Source organism: Vulpes vulpes, chromosome 15, assembly GCF_048418805.1.
Source record: "Vulpes vulpes isolate BD-2025 chromosome 15, VulVul3, whole genome shotgun sequence".
NCBI lineage: Eukaryota > Metazoa > Chordata > Mammalia > Carnivora > Canidae > Vulpes > Vulpes vulpes.
Window position 1 is genome coordinate 69,192,593 of NC_132794.1, and position 23,399 is coordinate 69,215,991.

A 23,399-nucleotide genomic window follows, 5' to 3' on the forward strand; every position below is an offset into this window, starting at 1 on the left:
CAGGCAGAGGGAGAAGCAGGCTCCATGCAGGGATCCCGACGCGGGACTCGATCCCAGGACCCCAGGGTCCCTCCCTGGGCTGAAGGCGGCGCGAAACCGCTGAGCCCCCCGGGCTGCCCTATAAGCATTCCTCCTAAGCAAAATTTGGTAGAGGTTACAGTAAAACATTGGCAGCTTGCTGAAAGAATGTATAATGAGGTTGGATAACATGTAAATCTTATTTGAAGTCTTTCTGTGATCCTGCAACAAGGTCCTGTTGAAAGTGGCTCTCCCTAATCTGTTTTAGGGAAAGCTTATACCCTGCTAAAGCTTTTGGCATAAACAGCAACTGTTTATGGGATTAAGGTCAGGGGAGAATCTCAGTAAATTGGAATCCTTAGTCATGATCTCTGCCTTACTGCTTGTGAATGTTGGGTCCCAGTCTAGAACTCCAACAAATTGCAGATGCGTTCCCCAAGAACACAATCACACGTTAGCCTCCTATTCCCCACCTCATCACTTCTTTCAGAATTCTCATAGGAAGTGGTCATTTATAATGAGCACCAGGTAGGTGTATAGGGCATGTTTCTACAGAAGATTTTTAACCTGTGGCTTTCCCCTCAAAACTTTGGAATAGTTTAATGACTGGAATAATTGCCAAAGCACTGGTTGTGTGTAAAGACTGTTATGGATACTCATTATTTTTGTCTCCTGAGGTGGTCTGTGAGCTTTAATTTAGGGCAAAAGGAACAGAGTAACCAACCAGTGTGTTAGCACATGATTTGGCTCATAGTAGGTACTAAATGTACCTTCAATGAATTAATGAGAGAATAAATATATCTATCCACACATATTCCTAACACTGGATTCCTTACTCCTCACACTCCTAGACCTCGCTTTAGTAACAGCCCTAGTGAGATTTAAGCTATGGATATGCCTAAATATATTAAAAGTCCTTATTTTGTTAGTTTGATGATAATTTTTAATTTGACTGTTGATAAGGAAAAGCCATCTCATTATGTAGATTTTTTTTTGTTACATGTGAACTTTTATTACAATGTAAAAGATTAAACCCAAAATAATGGATGTTTTCTTTCCCTGAGAAAAGTACCCCTTGGTCATGTTTGGATCTTCAGTTGTCCTATAACACATGGCAGGCACATTATCCATTCCCTAATCCGAACAAGGAACATTTAATCTCTGTGAATTCCAGCTGTCCTGTAATTGCACAACTGCAGGGAGCAAACTTTTGACCCAGGACAGGCCCTGGTGCAGGCAGACCTGGGGGATATGGCTGTGAGGGTTTGCAGCTGTCATGGTTGGGGTCTTCCAGATGGTTCCCACAGCACCAATCCCTGTGTGAGAACCTCAGTTAAAAACTAGAATGTTCACAAAATACTCTCTGAACTCCAGGCAAAGTAAACAGATGGCCATCTGGTTCTCAGAATTGCCCAAACCGAAGATCTATCCTTCAAATTGATCTTTTGATAGGATAATATTTGCTTTAAAGCACACGTGCAAAATAATCCTAGATATATCTCTAATGCACAGTTACCTCTGAGGAGAAACTGGAGGATGGAAGGGGGGTGAAGAACTTTGGCTTTAGATTTAGCATTTAAATTTATACAAGAATGTGTTCATATATTATTGTATGATTTAAAAATAATTAAAATCAATTTTATTCATTCTCTAAGTCCTGCTTCTCCTTTAGTAGCACCCTACTCTATTCAAGCTAAAGTCCAGGTCCACAGGCAAGAGCAGGTCTGGCTCTCTCAAAGGGCCCCAAATACGCTATGAGGTCTCAAACCTCTAGGTGTTTATATATACTCTTTCCTCCTCTTAGAATGCCTCTTCCACTTGACCCACCAGAGTGAATTGCCTCTATTTTACCCCCCCCCCCCAAACCACAGATGTGTGAAAAACTGAAAGAGAAACTAAACACTTAGTTTTTCACAGTAATACCAGTTCTCGGAATACTATCCTTTAAAGCTGCCCAGGATACATTTGACTACAGTGTTATATATCAAATTATGCTGAGACCCAAGACTGAAAATAAAGGCTGTTTCCTTACTGCCAGACTCAGTCTGTGTCGGATACATGCCGCACTGGATTATAGGGATCAGACACAGAGTAGGGATTCTGGAACTGCCCGAGAAAGATGCTGGTGTGTCTATTCTATAGTTTCCTACCTATTGAACTAAGGTCCTATCAAACAAGTTATATATAGTTATTTATTTATTTGAACTTGTTCTAAGATTTGTATTTATTTATTTGAGAGAGAGAGAGCACATGTGTGTGCAGGATGGGGGAAAGGAGAGGAGAGAGAGAAGCAGACTACTCGCTGAGCAGGGAGTCTGACCAGGGCTTGATCCCAGGATCTGGAGATCATGATCTGAGACGAATCAAGGCAGATGCTCAACTGAATGAGCCTCCCAAGTACCCCTACTGTGATTTATAATTAATAATTCATTATTATCCAGGAGTTAAGAAACTGGAGTTTTATTCTTGGGCAAGACATTTCTTCTCTCTAGTGTGGTTTCCTTCTCTGTGAAATGAGTCCAAGGTTAAACTAAATGATCTCTAAGTTCTTTTTTTAAAAAAAATATTTTATTTATTTATTTATGAGAGACACACAGAGAGAAGCAGAGACACAGGCAGAGGGAGAAGCAGGCTCCATGCAGGGAGCCTTATGTGGGACTTGATCCCCGGACTGAGATCATGCCCTGAGCCGAAGGCAGGTGCTCAACCACTGAGCGACCCAGGCGTCCCTATCTCTAAATTCTTAACAAGTCTAAGATTTTAGATTCTATATGTTTATGACAGGTATATCACAGAATCTTTACAATAGCCTTGTTTCAAAGCTGTTCTTTTCTGGTACCCCCCCCCCCCCCACACACACACACACATTGCCTCTCCCTTCCAATCAAATTTTTAAAAAGCAGCCTGTGGAGGATCCCTGGGTGGCTCAGCAGTTTAGTGCCTGCCTTCGGCCCAGGGCATGATCCTAGAGTCCCAGATCAAGTCCCACATCAAGTCCCCCTGTGTCTCTGCCTCTCCGTGTGTGTGTGTCTCTGATGAATAAATACATAAAATCTTTAAAAAGAAAAAAAAAAGCAGCCTGCATACAAAAATGCCTTTCTATAGGAATAATATTTTACCTTCTTAGATAAGCTAATATTTGTCCATTGTTAACTTTTTAAATATTAAAGTGCCTAAGCAAAGGTAACACATTTCTAAAAATCATCTGACAAGCATTTCATTAATGTTTCTTCTGTAAATAACAATGTGACAATCTATCTTCTGCAAGAAAAGCTGCAGTAAAGAATACTGGAAAACAAGAACAGCACTATTATACTACAAAAGAAAGCAGCTTCTATCTGTAGGATTCTAGAAAACTTTATGAATTCTTAGAGGTAATAAGGACAGTGATTAAATAGTAACTGAATGAGAAAATCTTTTTTTTTAAAGATTTTATTTATTTATTCATGAGAGACACACAGATAGAGGCAGAGAGATAGGCAGAGGGAGAAGCAGGCTCCCTGTGGGGGGTGCCCAGTGTGAGGCTTGGTCCCAGGATTCTGGGATCATGACCTGAGCCAAAGGTAGATGCTCAACCCCTGAGCCACCCAGGTGTCCCAACAAGGTTATTTGTAACGATAAAATGAGATACTTCAGGTCAAGTCCTTTGAAGTCTGGCTAGCACTCAGTAAATGTTAGCTAAAAATAATGCTTTTGAGAACCTACTATGTTCCAGGCACTGTGCTGGGTGCATTACGTATATATATTCCTCATGACATCCCTTGCAAAGTAGGTACAATTTTCATTTCATAGATAAGGAAACATATTTAGAGAGGGTGATTAACCAGCCTAGACTTAGGGTCAGTAGCGGGGCCAGGGCTCATGCCATGTTTGTTGAATCTAAGTCTCTGCCTTTCAAAATCTTATATCTTCATTTTGAAATTGTTTGATGAATATTAAGAAAAGTGGTGAAAAGACACTGTGCTGTCTTAAATACGAAGTATAAAATAATAAACATCTCTTGGCAGCCATTATCAAGAACTTGATTTTATGCTCAGATAAACTACTCTTGTCACCCAAACCAAACGAGTAAAATTCTTAACAGAATTTACTGTGGTCTTGAGGTTCTAATCCTAGTATTGTCACTAGCTAGTTGTTACTAAGTCCCTGTTTCATCATCTCTTAAATGAATGAGTTACTAAATCATAGGACCTTTCCTATTCTAAAATTCTTTTCTTCCTGTTGGTCTAAAGGCATCTCAGCAAGCTGTTGCTGCCATCCAGAGGGGAAAATATTGTTGCAAGGCTCAAAGAAGGCATTGCAGCAGTATTATTAGACTCTGCTGACAATAATATCTAGCACTTACTGAGTATCTACTATGCCAGGAAGTTTCTCGGGCATATTCTATGTGTGTTTCTATTCTGCAAGATGGGTATTATTACCCTTGTTTTTTTTAAGATTTTATTTATTCATGAAAGACACACACAGAGAGAGAGAGAGAGAGACAGAGACAGAGACAGAGACAGGGACAGGCAGAGGGAGAAGCAGGCTCCATGCAGGGAGTCCGCTGTGGGATTCGATCCCAGAATTCCAGGATAATGCTCTGAGCCAAAGGCAGACGCTGAACCTCTGAGCCACGCAGGCATCCCTACCCTTGTTGTAAATTGAGAAATCATTAAAGAATTTAAGTAACTTGTCCTAGGTCACCCAACTTTTAATAAGTAACTAAATTCTGTTTTCAGTCTGATTTTTTTTTCCTGCAATGACAAGAACCAATATAGAAGCATCTTGCATAAGGAGGCAATGTTTTTGTGATTCATCCTGTAAGCCAGAGCACAGAACAGGCTGTGTTCCTGGGAGGATCCTAGACCTAGGGGTCAGGACATAGTTCCATGTGCACCTCTTAAACTAGTTAAAGCTGTTACTACTCTAGCATAAAAATTACTTGTTGAGTGTGATTAAATGCAGAGTCCCATCCTGAGAGACTGATTGAAGGTCTGCAGTTGGGCTCAGGAATCTAAAATTTTGGTGCACCTGGGTGACTCAGTCTGTTAAGCATCTGACTCTTTATCTCAGCTCAGGTCATGATCTCAGGTTCATGAGTTCAAGCCCCATGTTGGGCTCTGTGCTGGGATGGAGCCTACTTAAGGAAAAAAAAGAAAAGGAACCTACATATTATGTATGCATGTATGTAATCTATGTTTTAAACAAGTACTCCAGGTGACTCTGGCTTAGCTGAGAAACATTGCTCAGTCATACTGGACTGTGGTTTTTTGTCTTTTGTTTTTAAGATTTTACTTATTTATTCATGAGAGATAGAGATAGAGATATAGATAGAAAGAGAGAGAGAGAGAGAGAGAGAGAGAGGCAGAGACGCAGGCACAAGGAGAAGCAAGCTCCATGCAGGGAGCCTGACATGGGACTCAATCCCAGGTCTCCAGGATCAGGCCCTGGGCTTAAGGTGGCACTAAACCACTGAGCCACCTGGGTTGCCCTTGACTGTGGCTTCTATAGGGGGCCTGAAACTATAAATATAGCTTCCTGAGGCTTAGCTGGGATGTGTACCATTTACCTTTTCAAAATGAGTTGCCAACTGCAAATGGCATTTCTAAACCTGGTGTTTGCCCTTTAGGCCCAGGATGGCCTCGAGGATCTCTGCATGGGAAACTGCCCTCTCTGAGATAGGTCTTGCCCTCTTGCGTCAAGATTTCATAGGTATGAAAGGTATTTCATGGTATACCAACCATGCCAATCATGGTAGCCCGCTTCCCTTTCCAGCTCACACAGCCTCACCCATTAGGCAATGTTTTTTGTGCAGGTAAAATCATTGGGACTGGACTAGGTCTTGACTCACAGTCTGGCCAAGGGCTAGCGGCAGTCTGACACCAAAGATTCTACCCAGGAAGGCCAATGGTAATTAGCAAAACAAGAGAGGCTCTGCCCAGAACGTGGGGTGGCAGCCCTGAGACCATTCACCACTAGACTGTAAGAGATCAGAGAAAGCTGTGCCCTCAGTGGGGTTCTCCACTCCCTGTGGCAGTGTCTGAGTGGGCATTTCCTTACCTCTAGTCACCACTACTGCACTGCTGCAAGCTCCGAGGTGGTACTGATTCTCGTTCTCTCTGAATTCCGTACCATGACGGCAGCCCCTACAGAGGAAAGTAAGTGCTCCATGCATATTACCTGGAAAACAACAGCAAAAAAGCACTTTAACACAGGCACTAATTCTCAGTGACTTTTCGGATCGGTTTTTCTCTTCAGCCCCATTTCACATATGAGGATACTAAAGTTCAGTGAGGTTAGTGACTTACTGGAGATCAAAAAGCTAATCAGTGGTGGAGCCAAAACTCTCCATCAGAATCCAACACCTGAACAATAATAACCCACATTCTCACTTCTATAGCAAAAATCTGGTAAATTCTTTTCCTCCCTTCCCCATAACTGCAGCTGTAGTTCAGATTTTCACATTTCTAACTTCCCACCAAATCTTCCTGCCACACATTTTACCTCCACTCCACCTTCTGCCCCACTACCAAAGTCACCTTTTTGAAATACAAATCGGGTTGTCACTTCCCTATTGCATGCCAGACATAGGTCCAAAGTCTCATGGTCAAAGCCCTCCGTGAAGTGGCCCTCCTGTCTTGCTCTCCCAGTCTCATCTCCATCCATCCTATTCCATTCCTGCCAGTTTTTCCAGTTTCTTCAAAACACTGTGCTCTTTCCCCCTTGTTTAACTTGCCATTCATTTTTCTGTGATCCAGTTAGCTTTTTCCCAGCCAGGTGCATATATGTCTGTAAGTGTATAACTAGCTCATACATTGAAGACAATGCATAGCAAACTAATGGTTTAAAGAATCATAATAGGGACGCCTGGATGGCTCAGTGGCTGAGCATCTGCCTTCAGCTCAGGGCGTGGTCCCAGGGTCCTGGGATGAGTCCCACATCGGCTCCCCATAGGGAGCCTGCTTCTCCCTCTGCCTATGTCTCTTACGAATAAATAAAACCTTTAAAAAATAATTTAAAAAAGATTGATAATAAAAAGCTTGTTCATGTTCCCATCATCCAGTTAAGAACCACACTTCCATACCCCACCCCCATGAGATAGTGTTTTTTTATGCCATTGTGCCTCTCTGTACACGCTAGAATGCCTTAAGTCTGCATGGTGAACTCATGATTTAGAACCAGATTCAGCTTTACCTTCTTTAGAAAGCCTCCCCCGAATCCCTTGAGGGAGATTTAATGCTTCCATTATGCCTCCATTATGGCATTCATAACAGTATTATATTTGCTTACGTTTGCCTCACCAGTAGATTGAAGATATCAAATATTATTTAATCTCTGAATCTTCAGCAAGCAGCACAAAGGCTGGTAGCACAGCAAATGTTCAGTAAATAGGACAGATGTCCGTACATCTGGTTTGCCTGGGAGAGTCCTGGTTTTTGCCTGTTGTCCAGGAATTATTGTAAGTGCTTCCTTTACTCATGAACGTGTCTAATTTAGATGGCCAATTATATGATCACCCTATCAATAAATGTGGAATGGATGAATTAATGAATGAGAAAAGATTTTTACTGATAGAATCTAGGCAGGAAGAGCTGGTATGTAATGATTTTCAAAAATTCAACAGCTGGCCACTATACCTCCCCTTCCTGCTCCAGAAGTGCTTGAATCTCTTGGAGACATAGATGAGTTTGCACAGACCAGATGCTCAATAACCTTTATTGCATAATTAAATTGAAAAGTGTTAGCATATTCCTACTTCAAGAAAACCTAGATGTGAAATATGAATTTATAGTACAGATTCATGTGACAGAGATGACTATATATTATGTATGTTTACTATTTTATGAAAACTAGATGGTAGATAAATTTAAAGAGCTGATTTTATTGCTTGTTGAAAATCAGAAATGTAGAATTAAACACTGCTGAAATTGATAGCATAATCAATGGGGACATATGATCTAAAAAATTTAAATAGATGCACTTTTTTTATTTTTTAATTTATTTATTTTAAGATTTTATTTATTTATTCATGAGAGACAGAGAGAGAGGCAGAGACACAGGCAGAGGGAGAAGCAGGCCCATGCAGGGAGCTTGATGTGGGATTCAATCCCGGGACTCCAGGATCACGCCCTGGGCCAAAGGCAGGCGCTGAACCTCTGAGCCACCCAGGCATCCCACTTTTTAATTTCATTTTTAAAATATTTTATTAGTATTTTATTTATTTATTCATCACACACACACACACAGAGGCAGAGACACAGGCAGAGGGAGAGAAGCAGGCTCCATGCAGGAAGCCCAATGTGGGACCCGATTCCGGGACTCCAGGATCACGCCCTGGGCCAAAGGCAGGCGCCAAACCACTGAGCCACCTAGGGATCCCCTAGATGCACTTTTTTTAAAAGAACCTCAGTGTGATCCCAGAATCCCGGGTTTGAGTCCTGCATTGGGCTCCTTTCATGGGGCCTGCTTCTCCTTCCCCTCCCTCTGCCTGTGTCTCTGCCTCTCTGTGTCTCTCATGAAGAAATAAATAAAATCTTAAAAAAAAAAAAAAAAGAAGCTCTATTCAGTATGTATACAGACACACACACTAGTTATTAATTAGTTGCATTTACTTTTAGGGAAAGATAAAACCTCCTTGAGTTTCACATTATAAATACAAATTTTATTTAAAGCTTTTTTGGTTATTCAAATAGAAAAAACAGTTTTTAACTACTGTTAAACAAAAAATGGGAAGTGAGGTAATTCATCTTTTTGACAATAATCTTCTTTCCCTCCAACAGTGTCATCTTCTTTGATAGTCAAGGTAATTCCTTGTAAATAAGGCTTTTAATAAATTACAAATATGTAGTAGGTTCTTGCCATCTACTTAACTACTTAATGCACTGTTGCATAGCAACAATTTTTTTCCCCTGCTTCTTCTTTGTTGGAAGTCTGAGAGTCTGAAATCTGCATTGGCTTGGTTGAGCTTGGGAATCTTTCTGGTACCAGGAGTGCAGATATCCATTGTAGAAATCAGTAGCTGTTAGTGTTTTCTTGAGCATCACTGATCGAACACCAATCCAGCCATCCTAACGGGCAAACAACAGTGAACAGGCAGTGATGGCAAAACTGGCAATTTTAGCTTATACAACCTTTATCATGAAAACAAACAAACCTACAAATCTTTACCAAATGCCTAGCTGCAGACAGCACTGTACCAAGTAACATATATGATTCTTTGGCTCTAAGTTTACTACCAAGTGATAACAAATATACAGATCTGTATAAATAAAACAAATTTAAACACAAAGGGGACAGAATAAAGACGAGTGCCATATTGGATGGTACTTTACAGTGTTCAGAATATGCCCACATATCTTATTAGGATTGGTCATCAGAAATATAACCACTCTAAAAGTAGGCAGATCCAATATCATCCCCGGTGGGAACTAATGTTAGAAGAGAAAACTGATGCCCAGAGAGGTGAGTGATTTGTCTGAGGTGACATAACTGGTGGAACTTAAACTCACATGTTCAGACAACCTCAACCTCCGCTGCTTCTATGAGAGCAAACTGCAGATTTGCAATATAGATATTGCAAGGACAGACCCAGACAAGGACAGCAGACATGTTCACCCTCCACTATTTGGGAATAAACTGAAGAAAGATGAAGAGAGGCTGATGTGGGGGCTCTGCATCCACAGTCTGTGTAAGTCAGATCACCCTATCACATACTTTAAACATGGCCTCTGGAGCACAAAACATTGCACATAACCATGGTAGGACAGAAAACACCAGGAGACGAAGAAACATGGACATTTTTTAGGCCATTGTCATAAAATAATAATGGTTCTAAAGTCATTTTAAATAGGTCAAGAAATCTCTTTAACCACTATCAAACGGTAAAAGCAAGTAGGATACCCGTACTATAGTGGTTCAGGTAGGTACTCTGATATGGCTGTCTTCTGTGATCATTGTATTAGCAGGATGAGTTGCTAGTTGGACAAGACTTGTTAGTTATTAACAAGAACCTGTTAATTAAATTGAGCTACTGAGAATATACAAGTTTCTTTTAAGAAAGCACTAAAGTTACTGAATCTTTCAGTAATCATGCCTGGGTAAAATTGCATCACTTTCAAAAATTATCCTAGAGATTCTACTATTTCTTTTTTTTTTTTTTTAAAGATTTTATTTATTTATTCATAGACACAGAGAGAGAGGCAGAGACACAGGCAGAGGGAGAAGCAGGCTCCATGCAGGGAGCCCGATGTGGGACTCCATCCCGGGTCTCCAGGATCACACGCAGGCTGCAGGCGGCGCCAAACTGCTGCGCCACCGGGGCTGCCGGAGATTCTACTATTTCTCAAGAAAAAATTAAACTGTCCATTGGTTCAATCTGATGAATAAACAGGTGAGTGAAGTCTTAACTAAAGATGATGAACCATAAATTTAGTAAAACAAATATAATTTAAAATTAAAGGAAAATGTACCTTGCAACGAACCAGCAGTATTTGTGACTGTTTGTGGTATATGACTGATCCTGGAATAACAGGTTGTCCTGTTAATTTTGGATCTAAAGAATTGGTGGGGTAGGGGAGGATAGGAGAGAGAATAAATAATTATGCAACTTCACATGCTGTTTACAAATAAAAAACATCCCGGGAGGTAGTACTAATACTGGAGGGTGTAACTGCTGATGTCCTGACCCTGACATCCAAATTTATGATGGAGCCATGGCGCTCTGTATCTCAAACCCAAAAGTAAGCTTTCTATATACATATAGGAACTTGCCAGTCCTTTACCCAGTCTCCCAAAGATCAACATAAAAATATCGAATTTAGAAGTTTTGACCATGTGGGGGAAATAGCTAGCTACCAGTGGTGAGGTATATAGGAAGCTTAGGATCTAAGCTGACCCTTCCATCCATGACCCAACAAATCCCAATTCTTAGATCCCTGGGGCACTCCGACTCCCTCTGAGCTGCACCAGCTCCCTTTGTGGCTCCCACTCCTTTAGTCCACCATATTGGGAGGGCACTGATGGGCCCTTAGAATGGACTGTCATAAAATGCTACACCCAGGCCTAGGAGTCTCACTGAGCTGCCCAGGGATTTTCATTATGATATTCAGCAGAATGAAATTGACCAAGTCATTCTGCATTTCTTGAAAATCTTAGTGTACAAAATCACAGAGCTTAACATGGGATAGTAACACTGCTTTGCCTACTTCCACATTCTTAGGATGACTGAAAAAATACATGTGAATGGACAACATAAAAAGTAAGACAATGAATAATGAATGTAAAGTATCATCATTACTGAACTGACACAAACTAAATCCTTATTTTTACTAAACGTGACCTATGATAAACAGACACATTTTCAAATGGCGAACAGTGAAGATATTTTCCACATCAGCTATTCAAGAGTTAGTACCAGTGAGGATTGAACTATTAACTTCAACCAAATCCAGAAGTTTAATGGTATTATCCATCCAGAGAGTCTGCAATGGAATCTGTAAATAAAATTAAAGAAGGTATGATAATGCAATACACTCAACCTCCAAACCCTTTTTAACTACTATCTTGCATTAATTTGGTCTAACTTCTCTCCCAATTACAGAAGAATTAGGAACCCAGTCTCTAAATCTTATGAAACAGAACACATATGTGACCCTCTACATCAGTCTCCAAAATTTATAATATCTTAAACACTATTTTAAAAATTAAGGTTTATATCTTTATTAATATTTCTAATTTAATTTTATGCTCATTTTAAAAAATACAAGCATTTACAACAATTATGCTAAAAAAATTTAGGGGTGCTGGGCTGGCTCAGTTGGAGGAGCTTGTGACTCTTGAACTTGAAGTCCTATGTTGAGTGTAGAGATACTTTAAAAAGCTTTTAAAAATTTAGAAAAATTCTGTACTCCCATCCCCAGAAGTAACCACTGTTAACAATTTGATGTGTAGGGATCCCTGGGTGGCGCAGCGGTTTGGCGCCTGCCTTTGGCCCAGGGCGCGATCCTGGAGACCCGGGATCGAATCCCACATCGGGCTCCCGGTGCATGGAGCCTGCTTCTCCCTCCGCCTGTGTCTCTGCCTCTCTCTCTCTCTCTGTGACTATCATAAATAAATAAAAAAAAAACCAGAAAAACAAAAACAATTTGATGTGTATATCCTTGTATTTTTTTCTGCAAATATTATAAAAACCTAGAACATACTGTCTTAAAAGGAACTTTTTTGCCTAAAGATGAAGCATGGGCAACTTTCATAGTGCATGCATATCTATTTCCCTCTTTATCTAGTGGCACAGTACTCTCACTTTGACTATATCCTAATTTATGCAACCAATACCTTTATAATGGATGTTTCAATTATTTTCAATTTCTTGCTACTATTAATGGCAATTTTTCTCAGTGTATGGCTCTTTAATCTTGGGTACGGCAATTTTTTTCTGTGCATAATATTTAAATTTTTTTAAATTTTTAAATTAAAAAAAAAATTAATGGAGTAATATTAACCAGTTTTCTCTTTCATGACTCCAGTAGTTCATGTCAAGCTTAAAAAAGGCTATCCCACACTTTAAGATTGCTAAATATTATAAAATCATTCAACTGTGCTTTTCCCTTAGTTCTTTGTGGTTTCACTCTTTTACATTTAAATGCTTGATCCATCTAGAATTTGACTTTGAATGGCAGGATTTGAGGGCTTCCCCCTCTAATGGTTAACCAGTTCCAGTTGTCTCAACCCTATTTACTGGACAATCCACTTCACCCTTCCCCACAATGTGAAATGCCATTTCCATCACATTTTGATTTCAGATTAATAAAAATTAACATGTACCAGGAAATAAGTTCTCTCAAATTTCTGAAGTAAATAAATTTATTTTCAGATTATAGCTCAAACCTTTATTTCACAGATAAGGAAAGTGAGGCCCAGAGAAATCCAGCTATTTTTCCAAGTTTAGACACAGGTAGTTAGTTAATGGTAGAGCCTAGGACCAGAATCTAGGTTTCCTCATTCTCAGTTCAATGCTCTTTATGGCCTCCCCTAAAGAGGACATTTAATTTTCAGAAGAGTTAGGTCAAAGATTTGAACATGACATCAAAGACTTAAATACATTTGAAGAAAAGTTCATAGATGTTCATCATCTTACATATGACATATTTTAGGACAATATCCTCTTCTATAATTTGCTGGCTTATTTTTCTTTCACCTGCTTCCAGTAGAAGTTATGAAACAATTTTTACATGTATAACTTCTTTCTTTCAAAGAACTCAAAATACTTTTGGAATGTGCTGACTAAAGAAGGGTTTATATTTACTGAGAGTTATAAATATACTCGGTATATGGTTCTTTTTTTTTTTAACTTTTTTTTTTTTTCTTAAGATTTTAGTTATTTACTCATGATAGACACAGAGAGAGAGACAGAGACACAGGCAGAGGGAGAAGCAGGCTCCATGCAGGGAGCCCGATGTGGGACTCGATCCCGGGACTTAAGGATCACGCCTTGGGCCAAAGGCAGGCGCTGAACCGCTGAGCCACCCAGGGATCCCCCTCGGTATATGGTTCTTGTTCAGAATATATACTTCTTATTCTTGAGGAGGGTAAAGCTCACCTTCACCTTATCATCACAGCGTTGCAGAAAGGGAAGGGATGGTAAAATATAGTCATTTCAGTATTACCATCATTACTGTCAAAATCATTTATTTGCACAGACTTAACTCAAAAAGGTTTATCTCCTTTGATCTTGGCAGTTGTGGACATGGTCATTAATCCACTTTTAGAGGTATAAAAGCAGAAACCCAGAGAAGATACAGGTTTTGCTCTTGGTTAGTAAATGGCAGCTCTAGGAATCAAATTTCACCTTCTGGCTCCTAAATTCTCATTCTGTTATAGCACAAACTTTTTCTTAGTGGAGAGGAAAGGTGAATTAGAGAAGATAAGGATCATTATATGGTAATGTAACTGTGTTTAACTTTTTAAAGATTTAAGTAATCTCTACACCCAACATGGGGCTTGAACTCACAACCTCAAGATCTAGAGTTGTATTATACTCTACCAACTGAACCAGCCAGGTACCCCTGTGTTTAACTTTCTGAGGAATTGTCAAACTATTTTCCATAGCAGCTGTACTAGTTTGCATTCCTGCCAACATGAGGGTTCCAAATTTTTCCACATCCTTGTCATCACTTGTGATTGTCTGTTTTTTAAATTTTAGCAATCCTAATGGGTGTGAAGTGGTAACTACAGTTTTGATTTGCATTTCCCTAATGATTAATGAAAATGATTGTCTTTTCATGTGTTTAGTGGCCATTTATAGATCTTCCTGGAAGAAATATCTATTTAGATGCTTTGCCCATTTTCTAATCACGTTTGCCTTTTTGTTGTAGAGTTGTAAGAGGTCTTATATATTCTGGATACAAGACTGTTATCAGATATATGATTTGCAAATATTTTCTTCTACTCCATAAGCTGTCTCTTCATATTCTTTTTTTTTTTTTTTTAAGATTTTATTTATTTATTCATGAGAGACACACAGAGAGAGGCAGAGACATAGGCAGAGGGAAAAGCAGGCTCCTCATAGGGAGCCTGACGTGGGACTTGATTCCCAGACCTGGATCATGCCCTGAGCCAAAGGCAAATGTTCAACTGCTGAGCCACTCAGGCATCCTCATCTCTTCATATTCTTGATGGTTTTCTTTGAAGCGCCAACAGTTTTTAATTTTTAAGTCTCACTTCTCTATATTTAGTTTGGTTGCTTAGGCTGTAGGCAACATATCTAAAAACTATTGCCTAATTCAAGGTCACAAAGACTTATCCCTATGTTTTCCTCCAAGAGTCTTATCATTTTAGCTTTTCTATTTAGGTCTCTATCTAGAGTTCATTTTTGTACATGGTGTGAGGTAGGAATCCAAATTCATTTCTTTTGATTGTGGATATCCAGCTGTCTGAGCACAATGTGTTAAAAAGACGATTCTTGGGGATCCCTGGGTGGCGCAGCGGTTTGGCGCCTGCCTTTGGCCCAGGGCGCGATCCTGGAGACCCGGGATCGAATCCCACATCAGGCTCCCGGTGCATGGAGCCTGCTTCTCCCTCCGCCTGTGTCTCTGCCTCTCTCTCTCTCTCTGTGACTATCATAAAATAAATAAAAAATTAAAAAAAAAAAAAAAAAAAAAAGACGATTCTTTCCCCATCAAACTATGTTGGTACCCTTATCAAAAATCAATTGATCATAAACACGAAGGCTTATTTCTGGGCTTTCAATTCTATTCCATTGAGAACTAGGTCTATCCTTATGTCAGTATCCCACTGTCCTCATTATTGTAGCTTTGTAGCAACTTTTGAAATTAGGAAGGGTAAGTTCTTTAATTTTGTTCTTCTTTTTCAAGATTTTTTGGCTATTCTGGGTCTCTTGGGATTCCATATGAATTTTAGGATCCTGTTGTCAATTTCTGCAAAGACATCAACTGGGGTTTTTATAGGAATTGTGTTGAATCTGTGGATCAATTTGGGGAACAGTGCCATTCTACCAATATTAAGTCTTCCAACCCATGAACAATGAAATCTTTCTATTTACTTAGGTCTTCTTTACTGCTTATTAGCTCTAAAAGTTTCTTTTGGGGGCAGCCCTGGTGGCCCAGAGGTTTAGCGTGCCACCTTCAGCCCGGGGTGTGATCCTGGAGACCCAGTATCGAGTCCCACATCAGGCTCCCTGCATGGAGCCTGTCTCTCTCTCTCTCTCTCTCTGTCATGAATAAAAAATAAATAAAATAAAATAAAATAAAATAAAATAAAATAAAATATTTCTTTTGGATTCTTTATGGTTTTCTATATGTAAGATCATGTCATCTGCACATAGAGTTTTATTTATTCCTTTGCAGTCTGATTCCATATTATTTCTTTTTTCTTGCCTAATACCCCTAGCTAGAACTTCCAGTACAATGCTGAATACAAGTGGTGAGAATGGACATTTTTGTCTTGCTTCGACCTTGGGGGGGCGGGGCAGGAAGCTTTCAAAGTTTTCACCATTTTTTTTTTTTTAGGAAAGTTTTCACCATTAAATATGATGTTAGCTGTGGGTTTTTGTCAGGTTGATGAAATTCCCTTCTAGTCTTAGTTTGTTGAACATTTTTTATCATGAGACGGTGTTGGATTTTGTTAAGTGCTTTTTCTGCAGCTATTGAGTAAACTGTGGATTTGCCCTTTATTCTGTTAATATGGTATATTACATGGGTTGATTTTTCTATGTTGATGCAACCTTACATTCCTCAGATAAACCTACTTGGTCATGGTATTGGTCATGGTATATAATCCTTTTTTATTTTTATTTTTATTTTTTTTATAACCCTTTTTTTTTTTATAACCCTTTTTTAATACGTGGTTTGTTTTAGTTTGCTAATTCTGCTGAGGATTTTGCTGCTATATTCTTAAGGGATATTGATTTGTGATTTTCTTTTCTTGGGCAGTCTTTTATCTTGTGTTGCCTACTTTAGGTTCTGTACTAGCTGCTCCCTCTGCCTAGGGATGCTATTTTCCTCATCTTGGCAAGACTAGCTCCTTATTGTCTTTCAGATCTAAACTTAAATGTCAGTTCAGAGATGCCTTTCCCACCTACCTAATCTAAAATAACCTCTAGTTAGTCTATCACATTTTCCTATTTTAATTTTTATCAAAGCACTTAACACACTGTTTTTATTTGCTTGCTTCTGTCTTCTCATATGTTTATCTTTAGTACCTAGTACAATTCCTGACACATCATAGGCTTTCATTTTTTTATTTATTTAAAAAATTTTTTCATCATAGGCTTTCAAAAAATATTTTGTTTAATGAATGCTTGAATATATGAATAATAGATAACATTTAATGAGTACCTACTCTTTGTCAGATCCTATACTAGATGTTTTTTTTTTTTTTTACTAGATGCTTTATATACATATATATACATTATATTAGCCCTAATTTTCAGATGAACAAACTAAAGCTCAGAGGCTAAGTAATTTTCCCAAGTCTACCAAATTAGGAAGTGACAGAGACAAGATGGAACCCAGACCTGCCTGGTTCTAAAGTCTATGTTCCTTTTCCTATGCCATTCTGCTGCAGTGGGAAAAGTACAGGGTATGAAGTCAGACAGATCTGATTCCAAACCTGCCTGTGATTAACAAGCAATGTGACCTTGAGCAACACTTAGTAGCCACCCATTCTCTACTTTAAGCCTCAATTTCATCAACTTAAAATCAGGTAATACCCACACATGAGGTTGTGATCCTCAGTGAAGAACTTGGCATCCTAGAGATATTTAGTGGCAGGTCTCCATCTTACTCAATATTAATAACAAGTGGTCTATTAAAAACCCCACACTTGGTAGTTCCCGAGTTCAAACAACACAAGAAGCTATCAAAATGAAGGGGAAAAAAACCCAATACATTTGTCAAAGAACTGATAATTTAACTTAGGTTTTTTAATAAGGTTTTTTGTTTGTTTGTTTGTTTACTTTTTAAAAAAGATTTTAAGTAATCTCTACATCTCAACGTGGGGCTTGAACTTACAATCCTAAAATCAAGAGTCACAAGCTCCACCAACTGAACCAGCCAGGTGCCCTAAGGGTTTTAATAAGTATTTAATAAAAACTATAAGTATACATAAAGAACTATTTAATAAATAAGTTACAGTTACAACTCCATTTTGTGTACCATCTGTAGAAATTGAGGATTTAAGAAGTTAGTTGTAGGGATGCCTGGGTGGCTCAGTCAGTTGGGTGTTTGCCTTTGGCTTGGGTCATGATCCTGGAGTCCTAGGACTGAGCTCCATATCAGGCTCTCTACTCAGCGGGGGTTCTGCTTCTCCCTCTGCCCCTCCCCTGTTCATGTTCTCTCAGTCTCTCTCTCAAATTTTTAAAAAGACTTAAAAAAAAGAATTTAGTTGTAAAAAAATTGGCTATGGGTAGAAAGATATACTAGAAAAAGCACTGGATTAGGAGTTAGAAGATTCAGATTCATTACTTAGTGATGGAGCACTCTGAAGTTCATCACTTCACTTTTATTCCTCTCATCTATGAAAAGGGTAATAAAATTTGGTTATGGGAAACTGCAAAAAAAATATATGTATATATTCAAAAGTGCTTTGTGAATTCTAAGGCCCATATAAAAACTTGAAGTCTGAAGAATATTTTAAAAATGAATTTCAGGGGGATCCCTGGGTGGCTCAGTGGTTTAGTGCCTGCCTTTGGCCTAGGGCATGATCCTGGAGTCCCAGGATTGAGTCCCACATCAGGCTCCCTGCATGGAGCCTGCTTCTCCCTCTGCCTGTATCTCTGCCTCTCTCTCTCTCTGTGTGTGCCTCTCATGAATAAATAAATGATATCTTTAAAAAATAAATAAATAAAATAAAAATTTCATATACACAAAAGAATTTCTGAAAGCAGGGACTCGGACATATTTGTACACCAATGTTCATAGCAGCATTATTCACAATACCCAAAAGGTGGAAGCAATCCAAACCTCCATTGATAGATGAATGAATAAACAAAATGTGGTATATACATACAATGGAATATTTTTCAGACTTAAAAAGGAATGACATTCTGATACATGGTACAGAATAGATAGATGTACCTTAAGGACATTAGCTAAGTGAAATTAGCCAGACACAGAAGAACAAATATTGTATGATTCCTATTAGATGAGGTACCTAGAATAAACAAATTATAAGAGACAAAGTAGGATAGTGGTTACCAGGGACTGTGCGAAGGAGGAGTGGGGACATTGGTGTTCAGTGGGTAGAGTTTCAGTTTGGAATGATGAAAAAGTTCTGGAGATGGATAATGGTAATGGTTGCACAATGGTATGAATGTACATAATGCTATTGATATATACACTTAAAAATTGTAAAAATAGTAAATTTATGTACGTTTTACCAAGTTATTATTATTATTTTCATTTGACAGAAAGAGCAAGTGAGCATAAGCAGGAAGAGAAGCATCAGGCAGAGGGAGAAACAGGCTCCCTGCTGAGCAGACAGTCTGACCCAGGGCTCGATCCCAGGACCCCAGGATCATGACCTGAGCCAAAGGCAGATGCTTAACTGACTGAGCACCCAAGTGCCCGTATTTTACCAAATTAAAAAAAAAAAGTTTAAAAAATAGAATGAGGGCAGTCTGGGTGGCTCAGCAGTTTAGCGCTGCCTTTGGACCCTTTGGCCCTTTGCCTGGAGACCCAGGATCGAGTCCCATGTCGGGCTCCCTGCGTGAAGCCTGCTTCTCCCTCCGCCTATCTCTCTCTCTGTGTCTCTCATGAATAAATAAATAAAATCTTTTTTAAAAAATAGGATGAATTTCAGGATTCTTTGGTTTAGTTTGAGATTCATTCCTAAATAAAAACATTTTGAAAGTAATTTCACATACATACACAAGTAGGTAAAACTGCAATCTGATTTCCAACTTACTATATTTCCAATGGCACGATAAAGTCTGAATATTTGCTCTGAAGTTTGTTCCTCCCATTTTATACAGCTGGTACCAGCAGAAATCTTAGGAGCTACAAGATAAAACCAAGAGCAAGAAAAAATATCAGATTCAATGTCCATGAATTAATAACTATTGATTGATGTGGAATAATAGATGCAAGAGAACTTGTATTATTTTCTCAACTTTTGAATATGTTTGAAATTTTCTTTAATATGAAGTAAAAATAAATCAGTTATACTAATACTAAGAGAAAAAAATGAATGCATTTCTTTATAATCTGGGAGTAGAAAAAGCCCTTATAACAATGACTCAAAATCCAGAAACAAAGAATGATAAATATGACTACATAAAAATAAGATTTAATAAAAATAAACTTTTTTTAAGACAAAAAGAAAGGTCATAAATCAAGTTGAAAAACAAATGACAGGGGTACCTGGCTGGCTCAGTTGGTGGAGGATGTGACTTTTTTTTTAGGACTTTATTTATTCATGAGAGACACAGAGAGAGAGGCAGAGACATAGGCAGAGGGAGAAGCAGGCTCCCTGTGGGGAGCTCAATGCAGGACTGTTCCAGGACCACAGGATCATGACCTGAGCCAAAGGCAGATGCTCAACCACTGAGCCACCCAGGTGCCCTGAGCATGTGATTCTCAATCACAGGGTCATAAGTTTGAGCCCCACAGTGAGTGTAGAGATTAGTTAAAAAACAACAATAACAAAAACAAAACCTGAAGGTATTTGTAATTTTTAACATAATAGTTTAGATTTATAAAAAATAAAAAATTTATAATTACATGTTCATCTAAAATATCTATGTAATATAATATTAATATATCTAAGGGCATTTATATTTATTATGCAGACTTATTTATATCTATTATATAAAGTACTCCAAAAAAACTGAGAAGAAAAAGACCAAAAATATGATAGAAAAATGGCAAAAGATACAATGTCCCTTCCTGGAAAAAAGAAATGCAAATAGTCTTTAAACACATAAAAAGATCCTCAATGTCACTTACAGAAGTAATGTAAATTAAAACTACTCCAGGATGTAATTGCTTGTCTATTTGATTCAGAACTAAATATGCTTCAAGTTATTTATAATGGCATTATTTGAAATAGCAGAAGTTTGGAAACGACCAAAATGTCCATCATCCATCAATTGGGGATTTGTTGAATAAATTATGATACATCCACACAAGTGAGAACTATGCTGCCCTAAAAAGGAATGAGGAAAATCTCCTCTATGGAGAGGAAAGGATTTCCAGGGAACACTGTTAAGTAAAACAAAAACAAAACAAAAAGCAACAAAAAACACAAAGGTACAAAAGAGTATTTTATGCCACCTTTTGTGGAAGAAAAAAGAAAATATGAATTTAAAAGTATGTGGTATTTGCTTGTTTTGATAAAAGTAAACAACTGGAAGGCTAAAATCAGATACTCTAAAATTACAGAGGGAGGGGAAACAGGGAGGAGGAGCTACAGATGGAAGTGAGACTTCTCTGAGTATAATTTTTCAAATAGGTTAAAAATTTTAATCATATAGATGTTTTATGTGATTCAAAAAATAAAATTTGGGCAGCCCGGTGGCTCAGAGGTTTAGCGCCACCTTCAGTCCAGGGCCTGATCCTGGAGACCCGGAATTGAGTCCCACATGGGGCTGCCTGCATGGAGCCTGTTTCTCCCTCTGCCCGTGTCTCTGCCTCTCTCTCCCTCTGTGTCTCTCATGAATAAATAAATAAAATCTTAAAAAAATAAATAAATAATCATAAAGAGAAAAAAAAAGCAACTCTGAAAGCTTGAAAGCTGAAAACAAACTGAAACAAATAAACCTAATTATATATCAAACTAGGTAGCAAAAAAAAAAAAAAAAGAAAAAATTAATTATCTCCAGTAAGTCTTTTTTTTTTTTTAAAGATTGTATTTATTTATTCATGAGAGATACAGAGAGGAGGAGGCAGACACATAAGCAGAGGGAAAAGCAGGCTCCTTGCAGGGAGTCCGATGTGGGACTTGATCCAGGAATTCCAGGATCATGTCCTGAGGCAAGGGAAGACCTCAGCCACTGAGCCACCCAGGCATCCCTCCAGTAAGTCTTTTTTTTTTTTTTTTAATTGGAGTTCAATTTGCCAACATATAGCATAACACCCAGTGCTCATCCTGCCAAGTGTCCCCCTCAGTGCCCATCACCCAGTCACCCCAACCCCCCACCTACCTCCCCTTCCACTACTTCTTGTTCATTTCCCATGGTTAGGTGTCTCATTATCACCCTCACTGATATTTTCACTCATTTTCTCTCCTTTCCCTTTATTCCCTTTCACTAATTTTTATATTCCTCAAAGGAATGAGACCATATAACATTTGTCCTTTTTTGATTGACTTATTTCACTCAGCATCATACCCTCCAGGTCCATCCACGTCGAAGCAAATGGTGGGTATTTGTCATTTCTGATGGCTGAGGAATATTCCATTGTATACATAGACCACATCTTCTTTATCCATTCATCTTTCGATGGACACCGAGGCTCCTTCCACAGTTTGGCTATTGTGGACATTGCTGCTATAAACATCAGGGTGCAGGTGTCCCAGTGTTTCACTGCATCTGTATCTTTGGGGTAAATCCCCAGCAATGCAATTGCTGGGTCGTAGGGCAGATCTATTTTTAACTCTTTGAGGAAACTCCACACAGTTTTCCAGAGTGGCTGCACTAGTTCACATTCCCACCAGCAGTGCAAGAGGGTTCCCCTTTCTCCACATCCTCTCCAACATTTGTTGTTTCCTGTCTTAATTTTCACCATTCTCACTGGTGTGAGGTAGTATCTCATTGTGGTTTTGATTTGTATTCCCCAGTGATGCGGAGCATTTTCTCATGTGCTTGTTGGACATGTCTATGTCTTCCTCTGTGAAATTTCTGTTCATGATCTTTTTCCCATTTCACGATTGGATTGTTTGTTTCTTTGCTGTTGAGTTGATTAAGTTCTTTATAGATCTTGGATACTAGCCCTTTATCTAGTCAGGGTCAAATAAGTCATTTGCAAATATCCTCTCCCATTCTGTAGGTTGTCTTTTAGTTTTATTGACAGTTTCTTTGGCTGTGCAGAAGCTTTTTATCTTGATGAAGTCCCAATAATTCATTTTTGCTTTTGTTTCTATTGCCTTCATGGATGTATCTTGCAAGAAGTTGCTGTGGCCAAGTTCAAAAAGGGTGTTGCCTGTGTTCTCCTCTAGGATTTTGTTGGAATCTTGTCTCACATTTAGATCTTTCATCCATTTTGAGTTTATCTTTGTGTATGGTGTAAGAGAATGGCCCAGTTTCATTCTTCTGCATGTGGATGTCCAATTTTCCCAGCACCATTTATTGAAGAGACTGTCTTTTTTCCAGTGGATAGTCTTTCCTGCTTTGTTGAATATTAGTTGATCATGAAGTTGAGGGTCCGCTTCTGGATTCTCTATTCTGTTCCATTGATCTATGTGTCTGTTTTTGTGCCAGTACCACACTGTCTTGATGACCACAGACAGCTTTGTAGTACAACCTGAAATCTGGCATTGTGATGCCCCCAGCTATGGTTTTCTTTTTTAAAATTCCCCTGGCTATTCGGGGTCCAGTAAGTCTTGAACACAGTACTCTAACTGCACACTCTTAGCAGGATATATATATATAAAAAAAAAAAGAAAACCTGCAGAGAAATCTGAAATATTACTCAGTAGTTTTACTGTTTGTAGTAATACTGGTAGTGTAATTTTGAAACTATTTTACGTCTAGTAATTAAATAAATAGGTCAGTTTAACTTTTGAAAAGATAATTCAGTTTATTTATTTATTTTAAATTTATTTATTTATTCATGATAGACAGAGAGAGAGAGGCAGAAACATAGGCAGAGGGAAAAGCAGGCTCCATGCCAGGAGCCTGACTTGGGACTCGATCCCGGGGCTCCAGGATCACGCCCTGGGCCAAA

At 38.7% G+C, this 23,399-nt stretch overlaps 2 protein-coding genes across 6 annotated transcripts in view; both read right to left on the minus strand.

Annotated features, from left to right (window-relative positions):
• Nucleotides 1-6,180, minus strand: part of SPG21 (SPG21 abhydrolase domain containing, maspardin) — a 29,428-nt gene extending 23,248 nt beyond the window's left edge. Inside the window, exon 1 of the mRNA XM_072738819.1 lies at nt 6,061-6,180. The gene's annotated coding sequence lies outside the window, so the exon portion shown is untranslated. The remainder of the gene's footprint in view (nt 1-6,060) is intronic.
• Nucleotides 6,073-23,399, minus strand: part of MTFMT (mitochondrial methionyl-tRNA formyltransferase) — a 29,192-nt gene continuing 11,865 nt past the window's right edge. For 2 of the 5 annotated variants that reach the window (XM_026007880.1, XM_026007690.1), the window contains 4 exons: nt 19,423-19,514; nt 11,414-11,492; nt 10,470-10,552; nt 8,641-9,068 (listed from right to left, as the gene is read on the minus strand). In XM_026007880.1, the coding sequence (XP_025863665.1) occupies nt 8,871-9,068; nt 10,470-10,552; nt 11,414-11,492; nt 19,423-19,514 (452 nt within the window). In that variant the 3' untranslated portion in view covers nt 8,641-8,870. Of the gene's footprint in view, nt 6,181-8,640; nt 9,069-10,204; nt 10,376-10,469; nt 10,553-11,413; nt 11,493-19,422; nt 19,515-23,399 lie in introns of those variants that run through there. The other 3 variants (XM_072738817.1, XM_026007799.2, XM_026007752.1) reach the window with 3 other exon arrangements.